This window comes from Heterocephalus glaber, unplaced genomic scaffold, assembly GCF_053883595.1.
Source record: "Heterocephalus glaber isolate CG9 unplaced genomic scaffold, H.glaber_assembly_v1.0 deba00000281, whole genome shotgun sequence".
Lineage (NCBI taxonomy): Eukaryota > Metazoa > Chordata > Mammalia > Rodentia > Bathyergidae > Heterocephalus > Heterocephalus glaber.
In genome coordinates, this window is record NW_028258139.1 from 34,983,445 (window position 1) to 35,000,912 (window position 17,468).

The 17,468-nt window shown below is 38.1% G+C and overlaps 1 protein-coding gene and 1 long non-coding RNA gene across 2 annotated transcripts in view; one reads left to right on the top strand and one right to left on the bottom strand.

Moving 5' to 3' along the window:
* Npffr2 (neuropeptide FF receptor 2) overlaps positions 1-2,638 on the bottom strand; it is a 101,821-nt gene extending 99,183 nt beyond the window's left edge. Inside the window, 2 exon segments of the mRNA XM_021249821.2 lie at positions 713-880; positions 2,501-2,638. Coding sequence (XP_021105480.2) covers positions 713-816 — 104 coding nt within the window. The 5' untranslated portion in view covers positions 817-880; positions 2,501-2,638.
* The window catches only part of LOC101725543 (uncharacterized), a 168,819-nt gene extending 154,788 nt beyond the window's left edge, over positions 1-14,031 (top strand). The window contains exons 8-11 of the long non-coding RNA XR_015441748.1: positions 2,296-2,663; positions 6,981-9,273; positions 9,938-10,060; positions 12,668-14,031. This is a non-coding gene — a long non-coding RNA (uncharacterized LOC101725543). The remainder of the gene's footprint in view (positions 1-2,295; positions 2,664-6,980; positions 9,274-9,937; positions 10,061-12,667) is intronic.
* Positions 14,032-17,468: the final 3,437 nt, after the last annotated feature.

The window sequence follows — 17,468 nt, forward strand, 5'->3', positions numbered from 1 at the left end:
GCTCCTCTCCTTCCCAGCCACAGCCAGAACCTCTTTTGATTGGTCAGACACCAAATCCAACAGCCAAACTGACCACTTTACTCATTCCTGAAACAGGCTCCGTTATAGGGAGATGGATTGTGTGGGTTTCAGGCCTTGGTCTGGGGCAGTTTCTCTCAAGTGGCAAGGCAGGTGTCTTCCTGACTTTTCTCGTTACTGAGACAAAATACCCAACACCCCAAGTTAAAGGATGAAAGGTTTATTTAGGTCACAGTTTGTAGAGGTTTCAGTCCATAATCAGCTGGGTCCAAGGCAGAGTAGTGTGGCAGCCAGGTTTTGAGAGGAGAAAGAGATCATGGCGGCCAAAAGGGAGCAAAAACAACAAGGGAACCTTAACAGCATCTTTCTGCCCCTTTTATTTTATACAGACTACCAAGATTAGGGCGGTACCAAACCAATCAGTGGACTGGTTTAGTAATCACACATCCTTAATCCCAGCATCACACACTCTAGATTCAGCCACCTCTGAAAAAGCCCTATGACCACATGAGGTTTTAGGGTGACATCTAGACACAAACCAACAGCAAGAATATCTGAGCCTGCTGCTTCTGGATTCCCTGCCTTTCTACCATAGAAACTGGAACCCTAGGAGAGTGAAAAGATTTTAGAAATCATATTCCAAATCACCTTTTTATACTTGAGCAGCCTTAGAGAGAGAGGTTAAGTGATTCACCTGAGATAGCCAGTCTGAGGCCTCAAAGGGGAGAACATGATCACTTTACTTCTGGGAGTCTTGTATTTCAAAGCTCCAAAGGACATAACAGCCATTCCCAACATCTGTTTGCTGGGGTGACCACCATGACTGGCTGCAGAGGCAGGATACTTCCAGCTACTCTTCAGTCTAATGGAGTGAGAAAGGTTTTGAATTCTTAATGTTCAGTTTTAAGGCAACTGGAAAATTCATTTAAAACCCAGATTATTTTATAAAACTAGAACTTAAAATGAAAGGGAAATAGAAAGGAAAGAAAAATCAGCTGCTAAAATCAGGTTAATGATCACTATAAAATTCACTAATTCAAGACTATAATTTGTTGATATTATTAACATACAATATATGTTTTAGGAATATGAAATTATATTTAGCTAATATTTTTATGCATGCATTATAGTTTTAGAGTCCACTAAAATCAATTCCACTTCTCCATTAACAGAGGGTGGTATGTTACACAATGATTACTTTTAAGTATATAAAGCTTTGAGAATGAAGTAGTCCTAATTTTTTGTCCTGGATTACAGGTTGGAAACCCATAATTCAATACAGTGAAAAGGATTATGAACATCATGGAGGCCTGTGTGTGTCCATAGACACACACACACACACACACACACACACACACACACGAACAAGTAAAACTCCCACAAACTAATTTTCTTGGACTAAATCAATCACTGGGTCATGGTGAATTTATACCTACACTTCTGCAGCCCCTGACGTCTGTGAAAGAGAATATTGGCAAGTAGTGTAATAAGAAAAAAGCTATGGTTAAAGAATCATGAAATTAAGAGTATTTCTAATATATACTTTTAAATTCTTTGTAATGTATTTACCACATGTATTAAAAATGTCAAATAATAAGCATATAGGTGATGAACTCTGCTGAAGTTGCCAATCAACATCAAGAGTGGCTGGTCGAAAGATTTTATTGAATTATACATGTTTGAGGGAAATCTATCGACAAAAAGCACTGGATAACGACATATACCTAACATGCGTTATTACCAAGCAACAGTGAAAAAGCTTCAGATTCTTACATTATCCATTCTAACATTAGCATGTGCCTTACGCTTTTAGCAGATAGGAGACTAAGTGGATACAATCTGCACACAATTGCCACTCAACTTTGTTGATGATAATTGACATTATCTTTAAGCATTTTATAGCAACTTTGCAAATTCAGCCGTAACTTAAAATACCATTAATTTTACCCAAGCTATTTTGGTTTAAGTAGGACTGCAGCTGAAGACAGAGATACATATGTTCTCCACAGTTTACAAAACCATAGACGAGTCCACCCTTTACCCACTGAGGGGCCAACTGACAGGGATTTGATTCTATAAAGGAAATCTAGACACGTGGTCCGAATGACTGAATGCTTATGTCAAAAAAATCTCGCAGCACGTTATTTTTAAGATTATAACAAACAAACACAAACTTTGAACTATCCACAGCCTAGTTGAGGGAAAATGAGGAATAAACAAACGTGTTCTGGTTTCTCGGTTTGGAGAGGACTGCGATTTCCCCATCTCCCATACTAGAGCTAATCCGACTGAGGCTGCACTTCGGAGATCCCACGCTGTGACTGAGGACGGCAGCCCGAGAGAGGGCCTCTCCCCGAGAGAGGAGAGCGGAGCCCGCGGCGCCCCAGACAGCTCCCAGTCCTCGGAGCCGACGGCCCCGGACATCGTGGAACCGGGGAAGGGAAAGGGTCTCGCGAACCCGGAGTGCGGGCGCCGCGCCTACCTGCTCCTGGCCCTCCCGGTTCATCGGCCCTGCGCGGCTCCGAGCAGCCTTCCACAGCGCGGACAGACCAGACCGAGTGAGGCGCAGGCAGTCCCCGCGGAGGCGGGGCTCGGAGCGGAGTGCTGCCCGAGGGGTTCCCGGAGCTCAGGGCGATCCACATCAGGTAGGGCTCTGAAGGTCAGTTCATGTGCCCAGGATCACAGAAGTGGTATTTAACGAGAAAGCAGTGTCTAGAAACCAAATTCATTTCCCCCACTACTGTGTTTCTCTGCCTAAATCACTGGAACATGTACCTATGAGAGAGACCCTTTAAAACAGGATTCCTTGGTTTTGGATTGAAGTTGCAGATTTGAAGCTCTCCCCCACCCATCTCTCCCTCTCCCTCTGTCTTCCTCTCTATTGGTCTCTCTCTCTCTCTCCCTCCCTCGCTCTCTCTCTCTCTCTATTTAAACTTGAATTATGACTATGTTGAGGCCCAAGGAAGGGCAATATCTCCCATGACTTTAGCAAGTTCAAGTTCAAGATAGTGATACCAGCTGCATTTTTCCAGCTTTTTTCAGGATACTCAAGATGCAGAAAGTCATGGGGGACAAAGACATAAACACATTAAGCAGGTACCAACCAGAGGAATGGCTTAGGAGTGAAATAAAGCTGAAAAGAGAAAGGCATTCTGAGGCTCATAAATCAAGGTGTAAGAACGTGTATGTGAACCATCACTCCTGGTAATCCTTAATACTAACAAAAGTCATCAAAATGACAGCAAACAATGGCAATGTTTTGGTGAGACAATGAGGTAATGTGTAGATTGCGGGAATTTCATTACAAATTTTTTAAATATAACACTTATCAGGTAATAATCATTTAAACTCAGAGTTGACTTCTGTATCTTATAAAGCACTGTAGTACAAGAACATCTATCCTGATCCGACCGTCAACCCTCATTGAAAATGTTGGACTATGTCTACAAGCAGGAAGGGATTAGATAAAACCCAGAAGGCCCGAAACACCTCTCTCTCTCACTATGTCCTTCTTAAACACCCTTTCAGACTGCCCTAACTCCACTTCTTCATTCAACTCAGTGCTTTAACTGGCTTCAGTAGCAGAGTCTGTCTTCCTCCTAACTCCCATCTCCAGAGCTTGCTCCACACCCTCTCCCACATTTCAGCTGAGCCCCTTGTAATTCTCCTAAGGCTGTCAAGTAAATTGTTCTCACCGGTTTTTAATGACTCAATCTCCCCCTTTAAAAACAAAACAAAAATCCTGCTTCCTTCAAGGCCCTAAGTGTGATACCTGCATCATTTCTTCCTAGGAACAACCTCTCTGCAAACCAGGATCCATTTCTGCTGTTTCCATTTCTTCCACTTCCTCTCATCTTGCGCATCAAACCTCTCCAGTCTGACTTCGATTCTCTCATCCAACAATCTAGTAAAGATCATCAGTATCCTCACATTGATAAACACAATTGAAATTTTACAATCCATGTCTTATTTAGCATTTCATAACTTGATTTTCTGACCGTTTCTTCTCTTGGCATCTGCTTCACAATACTCCCCTACATTTGTGTTGTTTATTTACCTTGCATTTCTGATCATTCCTTTTCTGTGTCCTTTTTTCTTTTCTTTTTTTTCCCCCATTAACTTTATTGGTACATTTTAGGTATAAAATACAGTTACATTCATCATTGGGATCTTGTACCATTACACGAGTCTCTTGGTTCTTATTTTTTTTCCCCTTCCCTTGCCTTCCCTTCACCCCCTCCACCCTTCCCTATTTGCAAAGACCTTGGTTCCACTTTTTTCCTCTTCTCATATTTTTTCCTTTCCCTTTTTTCCCTTCCCCTACCCCTCCCAATTCCCCTGCTCTTTTAGACCTTTTCTTCCTGTTACACAATATCAGTTATACATTTTAAAAATTACAATATTAAGATCTAGGAGACATTACCACAGATTTTACAGAATTTAAAAGGATATAGAAAGCATATTACAAAAATCTTTTTTGAAATAAATTTGACAACTTCTAAGAAGTACCTTGGAAGACAAATTAATGAAACTAACTCTGGAGGAAATATAAAATTTGAATAGCACCTATTAAAGAAAGTATATTCCTAGCTTGAAAACCTACCTATATGACAACAGCAGGCCCATAAACATTTTAACTGATAAATTATGTCAAACACTTAAAGCAGAAAAAAGAAGGAACACTTCTCCCCTCATTTTAGGAACTCAACATTGTGCTAATCCTAAAACTGGATAAAGATAATAGAAGAAAAAAGTATGAACATAGATAGAAATTTGTTGAACAAAACAAACTATTAGAAGTCCGATCTGGCAGGATGTAGAAAGTGGTTTTGTTATAGGGATGGCAGTGTTGGTTCAGCATTGGAAGATCCACCCCCAAAAGTCATCCTTTTAACAGAGGAAAGGAAAAAGCCATATGATCCTGTCACTAGTTGGAGAAAAAGTATTGGACCAAGTTCTACAGCTGTTGATGGTAAAAGCTGTCAGACTAGAAGTAGAACAGAAACTCCTCAACAAATTAAAGACATGTACTCCATACTTCCAGTGAGAATGCCTTGTATGAATGGAGAAGATACAATGCTTTCTCCTTAAGGTGGGGAACAAGGGCAGATATGCTTACTCTTTATCTGTCCATTAAATGTTGAAACCTAGGCCCCATCAAAATAGTCTGGCAATAAAATGACACAATTAAGATAGTATTGGCAGGGCAGAAGCAAAATCGTTACATGTAAATGAAATGATCATCTACAGAGAAAATACTAAGAAATCTCTAGGAGCCCCTAGAACTTGTACTTGAATTTAGCAGGAGTAGAAAACACAAGGTATATATAAAAATTCAGGTCTGTGTATACTTGCTATAAATGAAGAATTGGATATTGAAATTTAAAAGTTATGTAGGAGTACAAAGGACCCAGAAAAGCCAAAAACAAAAACAAAATCAGTGTTGGAAGACGTTTAGCACCCAATTTTAAGACTTCTTCTAAAGCTACAGTATTCAAGGCAGTGTTGGTGTAAGGAAAGACATATAGATCATTGGAATAAAACAGAGAATCTAGAAATAGAACCACACATATATGGTCCACTGAGTTTTGAAAGATTATTTAACATTAGCATTTTATAGAATATAAACTCAATTCAAGAGCCGAGGAAGAGATAGTGTCTTCAGCAAATGAAACTAGAACACCTGGTATCCGTATATAAAAACTTAACCTCAACCCTTTTTTTCCAAACATGAAAATAACTTGAAGGGATCTATGAACCTAAATAAGAAAGTCTAAAAGTATGAAACTTTAAGAAGAAATTATAAGGGAAAATATTTATGAATTCAGGGTAGGCAAGAACTACCTAGGATACAAAAGACATGATGTATAAAAGAAAAAAATTGATAAATGAGATTCCATCAAAATTTAGAACTTTAAATGACATCATTAAAATGAAAAGTAGTCCTTAAACAGAACATATTTACAATGCATATAACCTATGAGCAGAATATATAAAGAATTCTTAGAGCTCATTAATAGACAACCCAATTAAAATGTAGACATAAGAAGATGATAAATAGCCAGTATAGCACAAGGAAAGGTGTGCAACACTAGAATCAGAAAAATACTAATCAGTACAATAATGAGATTGAATTATACACTCATTGGGGAGATGAAGATCAAAGTTTTAAAAGCCTTGTCATGACTTTTTCTTTTTGTTGTATTCTCCCCCTTTTCTGTGTCCTTTACAGACTCACTGTATCCTGCAGTGAAACAAGCATTTGATACAGGTGTTTCCTTCAAGCTCAGTACTGGGCTGGCCTGGCTTTCTCAGCCTCCTCTCCCCATCACTGGCCTTGAGTGATGGTATGCAGAAGACCCATTCATGTACCTCACTCTTACTCAGCGTGGTCAGTGGTTATTTCAGTATCACCTCAAACGCAACACATCGGAACCTGGGATGATGCTCTTCTTCCTAAAACATTATTCCTTGCTCTTTAACGGCACTAGTACCTCTTTCTCACTGCAAGCTTAAATATAGGGGCATTCACACCACTGTCTTGAATCACAACATTTAAACCACATGCTAAGGGGGCCAGAGAAGCAGGGCAGAGGAACTTGAGTCACTGGCAGTGCTGAAAAGTTTCTGTTCCAGCTCCTTTTCCATGAAGTAAGTCAGCTTTTTGAAAGAGCCCGCCACTATCTTTATATCTGCATATCATCATGAATGACAGAATGATGTTTTGGTCAGTTAGGGACTATATATGATGGTCCCAGACCATTATAATGGAGCTGAAAATTTCTGTCACCTAGTGATGTCACTGACATTATACATTACTCATGTATTTGTGTTGATGCTGCTATAAATAAACCTACTGCACTGCAGTCTTGCAAAATACCACGTACAGTTATATACTGTTGTGGTCAGGGTTTCCAAGGGAAATAGATTAATATGGGACATCTAATTTGGTTTTTTTGCAGAACCGGAAATCGAACTCAGGACCTTGTGCATGCCAGGCAGGCGCTGGTGCCACTGAGCTAAACCTCCGGCCCAGGACATCTAATTCATAGGATTATTTTTATAATATCCACCCAAAAAGTCAAATGTAGAGGAATGCAAGAGTTCTAACCACACACGGGAGACCCAAAGAATCCAGCCAGGGGCCTGGATCCCACAGCAATGTCCAGCTCAGGTCCCAGCTGAAGGTCTAGAGTCCAAGGCAGAATCCAGGCAGTGGCCTGGAGCCCACAGCAATGTCTCATGCAAGCATACATTGAGGATCTGCACCTGGAAGGTCCAAAGGCCAGTGGTGGAAGCCAGAAAACCTGTACCGGTGAGATGAAGGATTTGTGTCACCAAGCTGAGGGATCTACACTGGAGCCAGGAAGTGAAGCTTAAGGTGAAGATCAGAGCTCCCCTGATGAGAACAGCAGCCATTCCCAAGGACAGCGACACCCCAAGCTCCTTCAACAAAAACAGCCAAGTTTGCATCAGGAAAACCAGCCTCAGCAAGCTTCTCCTAGAAAAGCCCACACAGTATAAAAAGCAACAAGGGCCCTCAACAGCATCTTTCTACCCCTTTTATCTTATTCAGACTACTTACAGCAGGTAGCACTCATGCTCTTAATCCGAGTGCCCTCTGGCCTAGGCCAATCATGAATCAATTACACACTCTATGAAAAAGCATGAGGCTTTGGGGGGACATCTAATTGCAAGCCGTAACACATACCATACATAATACTCAATGAAGGTAATCAACAAGTATGTCACTGGTTTATATATTTACCATACTTTCTGTAGAGTGCATTCCTATTTAATAAAAAAAGTTTATTGTAAAACACTTCACCATGTTACACTGATAACAGCCTCATACATTTTGTGTTTAACTAGTCTCTTGATTGTATAAAGAGGCCCTATCAAGGTAGTGCACTATACCTTGAGTGTTTTGTTTGTTTGTTTTGGTATTGGAGATTAGGCTTCACACTGAGCTATATTTCCAGCCATTATTTATTTAATTTTGAGACAGGGTCTCACTCAGTTGCCCAGGCTGGGTTTGAATTTGTGATCCTCTTGCCTTAGCTTCCTAGAATGGTAAGAATTACAAGCATGCACCAACACACATGGCCACCTTCACCTTTCAGTTTGTGTAGGTACACTCTAGAATGTTCACAAAATGAAGCAAGTGCCTAAGCTTGCATTTCTCAGGACATATCCCTATTGATAAGTGAGATATATATATATATATATATATATATATACACACACACACACACACACACACACATAATCTTCATGTAAGTGGAAAATCAGTGTATGTTGATGTAAATAAAATTGCATATTAATCTATATTAAAATAAAAATGTAGATTATTGATTTTTTAGGTTTTTTAATTTTTACATTATATTTTAAAGTATCTTATATTCCACCCATAGTATCACACCTTGTACCCCAATTTGGGAAACATTACCTTAAGTGATCTGAGGGCAGCAGAAGGTGAGAAGGTACAGAATGCCATGGCCTCAACTCTGGTTTTTTTCTTATTCAATATTTTTGTTTATAACTCTAGTTTGACAGGTGTTTCTTGAAAGGCAAGAAGAGATTAATAAAAAATTATATCAAAGAAGGGGGCTGGGGATTTAGCTCAGTGGTTTTGCTGCCTGCCTCGAAAGCACAAGGACTCGAGTTTGATTCCCTGTACCAAAAAAAAATTGTATCAAAGAATACAAATACTTAATGTTTATGTTAAGAAAAACATAAAGATAAAAGATAGAGACAATTAGTAGAAATGGGCATTACTAATAACCAGAAAAATATAGATTAATATAAGATTTAAAGACCATTTTCCTATTTAAATTAGTAATAACATGCCTTATAGGTGATTCTAAAAGCAGAATCCTTTTTAAAACTTAATACTTTTGAAAAGAGTTTGATAGTATACATATTCTTAGATTTTAGTTTAGTAAACTCATTCTTGGTAATTTACTCATTGGAAACAACTAAAGAATAAATAAATACTATAACTAGAAGTTATTTTTTAGTTTTAACTAAATGATGGAAAAGCAGGAGTTATCTGGTATGTTAATGAAATTTATGTGACTATAAAAAGTTTTAGTTATGACAATATTGATAAAAAGAGCAAAAAAATAATATTAAATGGAATAAAAATGCTACTTTAAGTAAATTGTGATTATATATGTAAAAATTTTAATTCTCATAGGTAATGTTGGGATAAGCATTTGAAAAATGCAGCAGTTTGTATATTATGGTGTAATTGTAAGTAAATACACTCTTTCAAATATTTTAATTTTTCTAGTGTCTGTCTTACTCCTCATTTTGGATCCTTTCATGAGCTTCAGTTTTTAAATATAACATGAAGCGATTCAACTAGTGTTTCTCAAGTTAAAAAAAAAAAAAACTATGGCTCTTTGGCAAACTGTCTTCTTCCTTTTCCACATTAACCAATTTCTAGTCTTCCTAAGAGCAATTAATTTGTTCAGTAATATTCATTGAGTCTTTACCATTGGGTAAAGTCTTGATGGAAGAGGGGAGTAGGAATGGTTTAGACAAATACGTAAAACATTAATCTTGTGTTCAGAAAACTTTCAGTTCTGTCTGTGAACAAGACGTGATTATTACCCTACAGCACCCAAATAAAGAGGTTAAGAGGAAAAATTACTACTGTTAGAAGTAATAAAGACAAAAGCTGAGTCTTAACTACTATTGGGACAAGTTGGACTTTGTTTTGGGGTGGATTAGACAAACAGTTCACCATGGGCAAAGTGGAGCTGGGGGATGTGGAGGATTGTATGGAAACAGCTCTTTGCTTGGTTTGGCAAAAGTGCAGGCTGAATTAGAAAGCAGAGTACTTAAGGCTTCTTTGGACCGTGACCGCTGGTTATTATAACACAGTCTGAGCAATTGTTTGCATAAACAACAGGAGACACTTTGCAGCTGCTGGTTATGAAGTTGAAGAGTAGCCCCCGGCTTGGAACCCAAGAACAGGGCCAACAGGACAGGGCAGGAGAACAGCTGTCTTGGTGAAATAAGGCAGCCCGAATAGGTGAGTCTGAAGTCTTGTTCCTCATTCCCTATAGGATGTGTGTGGAATATAGCAAAACCAAACAAATCCACTAAGGAAAGAATCAGCCTGAGTCAGGATGAAAAGCTGCCATGTGCAGGGACTACGCAGGAGAGAGTCCGGATTCAGCCATGGGAGACAGCATACTTCTCAGTGAGAACATGGGCTCTAGGTCAAGGAATCAGACTCAGTCATCACTGCCCAACATGGAGCCCATTTCTTTGTACCTCCAAATGTAGGATACCAGCTTCACAGGAATCTTGCAAGAAAGAGGAACATATTTAACACAACATTTCGATTTATCAAACAAAAACACATTATGATATTATACATACACAAGGGCCAAAGTTTTTTCTTTCCACCCTCCTCCCGTTATGAACAAACAGTATCATAGTGGGCACAGAAAATAAGGAGACTACATTTGTATTGTACATCAGAATGGAGATTTAAGTCTTGGTGACTTCATTTACTAATATGTGGTCATAAGAAATTACTAAATTCCTTAAACATTATTTTTCTTAAAATGGGAATTAGATCTCTTAAAATAGGAAAATTTCAAAGGATGCTTTTGAACATTATTAAAAATATTATTTTAGGCTAACAATGCTTTAGGCACTATACTAAGACCCTTATAATCCTAAAAGAATTCTTCATCCTAACAAGAACCTTCAAAAGGAATCTTTTAAAATCCTAATTAACCTTATTTTTACAAATAAGAAAACTGTGATTTATAGCAATGATTCTCAAATTTTAATGCAAAATTTAGAAAAAGAATGCAGGCTCTGACTGTCATGCTGTGGGTGACTCCTCGAATAACATTAAAGTTGTTGGTGTACAGAACACACTTTTAGTAACAAGGTCTTTTAGAAGTCAGTAACCATCGAGAGTCACACAGCCAGTATGTGAAAGGGGTAACGTTAGAGCCAAATCTGTTTGAACTCCAACCCTGCATGATGATCCACTATGCCTTGTTAGTTTTGTACAGAGAAGCTAAAATTAGTTCATGCAGTGAGATCACAGGGAGGCCGCTGACAACAGCTGTGGAAGAAAGTAATTGAGGGCTCATCATGATACCTGGGGGCCCAGACCTGAGACCAGGACAGGGCAGTGAGGACTGTAAGCACCTGTGCAAGTTAGTGTCCAAGCACTCTTTTCTTTTCTTTTCCAAAAAGTATGATGAAGAATCATCGTCTGTCATGACCATTTCTAAACAAAATACATTTGAACTTGTTTCATGTGTCAGCACAATATAATGAATGCTTTGTCAAATAATGTGTAATCATATTAATAAATCAAAGAAAGATACCATTAGACTTCTTTCCTGATTAACTGCTTGTTTGACTAAGCAGTTTTCTACAATAATTTCCAGTTGAATGTAACAAAGTAATTTCTAGTGATTTCTCATTGCTAGGAATAATTTTAGTACCATGCTTGATTTGGATTACAATAGCTCATTTTTATATTTAAGCTACCACCTTAAAAATCATGCTTTACTGAAACTGCAATATCAATTGTGACAGATAAAATTAAATCAGCTGCCTCAGGAAAAATGTCTCATTGTATTATGGTGAATGCCCAGGTAATGAAAACTTTACATTTCTTTGAAAGAGGATATTAGAACTACAAAGCAGCATTAGAGTGAGAAGTGTTTTTTCTTTCAATGCACTTTATTAACTTTAAAATATCTTTGTTTCTGAATTTTCTGATCTACATTTTGCTTCTGGAAATTAACTTTAATAATCTGCAGATAGAGTTTATGGTGTCAAGTTAGACTACAGAATGATATAAACATAAAAATGACTAAGTCCATTTATCAACCCTCTGACAGAAGGAAAGATTTCCTTTAGCCCAAAGTTCAAAACCTTTTATCAAAAGTTTTTGGATTTTTTACTCAGAATGACAGCTTACATAAAGTCTAAAACTAAAAGCAAACCAAAGATGATCTACCCCATTATAAGACTCAGGTATGATAGTGACTGATGGACTATGAAGATTAGCATTACAGTAACCTTCACCTGTGTAGAATTTTATAATTTGTATGATGCGGTTTCCAAATGTCAGATCATCTGGATAGCCTGAGCATTGAAATCTCTGGGGATGATGCTTGAAGTAATTTGGAAGATTAGCCAAGTTTGGGATCCTCTGATCATTTTATATCTATTTGATTAGAGTCTACCAGTAACTCTTGAAAATAATTGATAGATATTATATCCATATTATATGGATGTGAAAGAATACAACCTCAGAGATGCTCAGAATGTGGACCACAATTTAGATAGAAAAACAAATACATCTTCATATTCCAGATCAAATGCTTTCTCCTTAACAATTCATGATTCCTAAACTTAGCTATTCTTTTGTCAAATTTCCTATTTTAAAAACTTAAAGGGATAGAGAAATAGAAAAAGAATATAATTAGTAGTGCCATTGATAACAAACATATTGTTGTTGTTTGAATATGTTGGTTTTATGGCAGCTTATTAATTTGAAATAAATTTTTTGAACCTCTATAATGAAAAGAAAATTCTACAAAAAGGACTGTATCTTAAATACCTTATTATTTACTTCCTGCTTTGCTATCTGTGTTAGGCTCATTGAACAATCTACAACTTGAGATGACTCCTGTCTTCTTTCCTCCCATGACCTGAGGACTGTGGCTGTGGAGATGGGTGAGGAGCGCTAACTGGCCATGGGTTTTCCCAAGGGTGAAGCCAACTGAGAAAAGCCTTACCTTCAACTTTCAGTACAGAAAATTTTAGGGTGAGAACAAAGTTGAGAGTAACAGCAAACAGAATCAATAAAATGTGGAAGCAGGTATAGGCAAGGGGCTCTGTATAGTTTTCGTGAGAGAACTTTATTAAAGAAAAGCAGTGGAAATGGAAAACAGGGTATGGGAAAGGATATGTGATGGAGGTATTGGCTGGGGAATTGGCAGCTGAGTGTGAGGTGAGGCCTGTGTGGGATTCCAGCCTCAGCAGCTCTGCCATGCTGACACCAGTAACATAGCAGAGAACATCCGATGGGGACGTGAACCTGGACCAGGTGGAGAAGATGCTGGCTCAATTTTACACCCAGTGGATTCAAGTGAATTTAGAAGAGTCAGATGGTAATCCCAAGTAATACAGTAGCAGAAATGTGGAACTGGAATGTGTTAAGAGTTCCTACTTTCAACATTTTTGGGAGTTATCCACACACAGGTGATCACTGGAGCATCAGGATTGAGCGAACTGATCAAGAGAACAACTGGAAAGAGAACTTTCATAGGCAGCCTTGAGGTGTACCCAGAAGCTCTCTCCAGTTTTAGAAATTGGCTAAATTTGGACTCACTTGAAACACACCCATGGGAAAGCTGTGCTGTGCTGTCACAGCGCCACCTGTATTCCAGTCACACCACATGCACATGGGACATATGGATGGAGATTTGCACACTGTTAGATTTTAAACATGTTGATCGCTGGATGGATCGTTATTTTGACAAATAATTATGCTATTATTTGAGGGGTAAGAATGATTGGCATATCAAACCCTGACTTTAAAAATCAAGAGTAAGAGCTGCTTTTTTTTGTATTTTTCACCCATTAACTTTATTGGTACATTTTAGGTATAAAATACAGTTACATTCATCATTGGGATCTTGTACCATTACATAAGTCTCTTGGTTCTTATTTTTTTTCCCTTCAATTGCCCTCCCTTCACCCCCTCCACCCTTCCCTATTTGCAAAGACCTTGGTTCCATTTTTTTCCTCTTCTCATATTTTTTCCTTTCCCTTTTTCCCTTCCCCTACCCCTCCCAATTTCCCTGCTCTTTTAGACCTTTTCTTCCTGTTACACAATATCAGTTATACATTTTTTAAATTACAATATTAAGATCTAGGGGACATTACCACAGATTTTACAGAATTTAAAAGGATATAGAAAGCATATTACAAAAATCTTTTTTGAAATAAATTTGACAACTTCTAAGAAGTACCTTGGAAGATAAATTAATGAAACTAACTCTGGAGGAAATATAAAATTTGAATAGCACCTATTAAAGAAAGTATATTCCTACCTTGAAAACCTACCTGTATGACAACAGCAGGCTCATAAACATTTTAACTGATAAATTATATCAAACAATTAAAGCAGAAAAAAGAAGGAACACTTCGCCCCTCATTTTAGGAACTCAACATTATGCTAATCCTAAAACTGGATAAAGATAATAGAAGAAAAAAGTATGAACATAGATAGAAATTTGTTTAACAAAACAAACTATTAGAAGTCAGATCTGGCAGGATGTAGAAAGTGGTTTTGTTATAGGGATGGCAGTGTTGGTTCAGCATTGGAAGATCCACCCCCAAAAGTCATCCTTTTAACAGAGGAAAGGAAAAAGCCACATGATCCTGTCACTAGTTGGAGAAAAAGTATTGGACCAAGTTCTACAGCTGTTGATGGTAAAAGCTGTCAGGAGACTAGAAGTAGAACAGAAACTTCTCAACAGATTAAAGACATGTACTCCATACTTCCAGCGAGAATGCCTTGTATGAATGGAGAAGATACAATGCTTTCTCCTTAAGGTGGGGAACAAGGGCAGATATGCTTACTCTTTATCTGTCCATTAAACTTTGAAACCTAGTCCCCACCAAAATAGTCTGGCAATAAAATGACACAACTAGGATAGGACTGGCATGGCAGAAGCAAAATCTTTATATGTAGATGAAATGATCATCTACAGAGAAAATACTAAGAAATCTCTAGGAGCCCCTAGAACTTGTACTTGAATTTAGCAGGAGTAGAAAACACAAGGTATATATAAAAATTCAGGTCTGTGTATACTTGCTATAAATGAAGAATTGGATATTGAAATTTAAAAGTTATGTAGGAGTACAAAGGACCCAGAAAAGCCAAAAACAAAAACAAAAACAAAAACAGTGTTGAAGGACATTTAGCACCCAATTTTAAGACTTCTTCTAAAGCTACAGTATTCAAGGCAGTGTTGGTGTAAGGAAAAACATATAGATCATTGGAATAAAACAGAGACTCTAGAAATAGAACCACACATATATGGTCCACTGAGTTTTGAAAGATTATTTAATATTAGCATTTTATAGAATATCAACTCAATTCAAGAGCCAAGGAAGAGATAGTGTCTTCAGCAAACGGCACTAGAACACCTGGTATCCGTATGCAAAAAATTAACCTCAACCCTATTTTTCCAAACATGAAAATAACTTGAAGGGATCTATGAACCTAAATAAGAAAGCCTAAAAGTATAAAACTTTAAGAAGAAATTATAAGGGAAAATATTTATGAATTCAGGGTAGGCAAGAACTACCTAGGATACAAAAGACATGATGTATAAAAGAAAAAAATTGATAAATGAGATTCCATCAAAATTTAGAACTTTAAATGACATCATTAAAATGAAAAGTAGTCCTTAAACAGACCATATTTACAGTACATATAACCTATGAGCAGAATATATAAAGAATTCTTAGAGCTCATTAATAGACAACCCAATTAAAATGTAGACATAAGAAGATGATAAATAGCCAGTATAGCACAAAGAATTGTGTGCAACTCTAGAATCAGAAAAATACTAATCAGTACAATAATAAGATTGAATTATACACTCATTAGGGAGATGAAGTTAAAAGTTTTAAGCCTTGTCATAACTTTTTCTTTTCGTTGGATTTTCCCCCTTTGTGTTTAATTTGTCACACCCAATGGATTCATTCTGCTGGGTTTCCTGGGGTTGCGATCCTCATTGTCTTTTCCTAGGGTATTGTCTAAAAGTTTTTTGGAGTGCTGGTTTGGTATTCATGAAGTTCCTGAGGTGCTCTTTATCATGAAAGTATCTTATTTCTCCATCAATTTTGAAAGATAGTTTCGCAGGGTACATCAATCTGGGTTGGAGGCTGTTTTCCTTTAGGGCTTGAAATACATCACTCCAAGCTCTTCTTGCCTTGAGAGTTTGCATTGAGAAGTCTGCTGTGATTCTGATGGGCTTTCCTTTATAAGTAATTTGTTTCTTTTCTCTCACTGCTTGTACAATTTTATTCTTCTGTTGGATTTCTGAAATCCTATTACATGCGTATGTGTAGTTCTTTGTGATTAAGGCTAGCTGGAGTCCTATATGCCTCACTTATCTGTATGTCAAGTTCTTTTGCCCTCCTTGGGAAGTTTTCTGCCATCGCTTCTGTGAAGTTTTTTCATGTCATCTGCACACTCTCCTCTTTCTTCATTGACTCCATTCAGTCTTATGTTATTCTTCTTTCCATCGTCTAGCAGCTGCTGGATTGATTTCTCGTGTTCCTTTACAATTTTAAAGCAATTTTTCTTTTCCTCCTCACTAATTGCAATCTTATCATCTATATCTGAAATTCTATCCTCACATTGGTTCATTCTGCTGCACAGACTTTTGATGGAGTTTTTAATCTCTTAGAAATCTGTTTGTATCTGTTTTATGGATTCCATTTGTTTCCTATGTTGGGTTTCCATCATATTCCTCAGATCCTCTATTTTTTCATCTGTGTCCTCTCTAGATTTATTAATCATGTCTTGCACCATGAGCAAAATCTTTGCTGTTATCTGAGTAATTATTTCTGATTTCATTTTTCACAGATCCTCTTTTGTTGCCAGTTCAGAGAGTCCAGGTGGTTGAGTATCAGAGTGTTCCATCTCGTTTCCCTTTGGGGTTGCTGTAGGTGATCCAGAAGTCTGTTTTTGAGGCTTGTTTATGTGTTCTCATTTCCATGGGGTGGGTGTGTGGGTGGGGGTGCTTCTGGCACCCACACAGCTCACCCTCTCGCCCTAGGAGCCTGGGATGGCAGCGGGGGAGCTTCCTTCCGGGTGCTGGGACCAGCTGAGCTTCACTGCCCTAGGAGCCTGGGATGGAGGCGGGGAGCTTCCTTCTGGGTTCTGGGAGCAGCACACCCTCTCTGCCCTAGGAGCCTGGGATGGCGGTAGGGGAGCTTCCTTCCGGGTGCTAGGACTGGCTTACCCTCTCTGCCCTAGGAGCCTGGGATGGAGGCAGGGAGCCTCCTTCCCAGTGCTGGGACTGGCTGAACTTCCAAGAGTAAGAGCTTTTGTTGCTGTTTTTATCCTGGAAACTTAGCAAAGTGCTTGACCATAACAGAATCCCTGTAAATACTTGATAAATAAATAAATAAGGATATTTGATTTTTGCTGGCCTTAAAATTACCTTGAAAAGTTAGCAAAAATGGGTCAGCCAATAAACAACCTCTTATGGTAGTCAATATTCATTCAACAAGTTATTGAGCATTTACTGTATTTCTAGAGTACAGTAAGCGCAAAGAGTATTTCTCCTTCAGGGAGCAGAAATGAGCAGGAATGCACAGGAAGCAGGTAAGCGAATAATTATATCCCTCCAAGTTGTGCTAAAATTGAG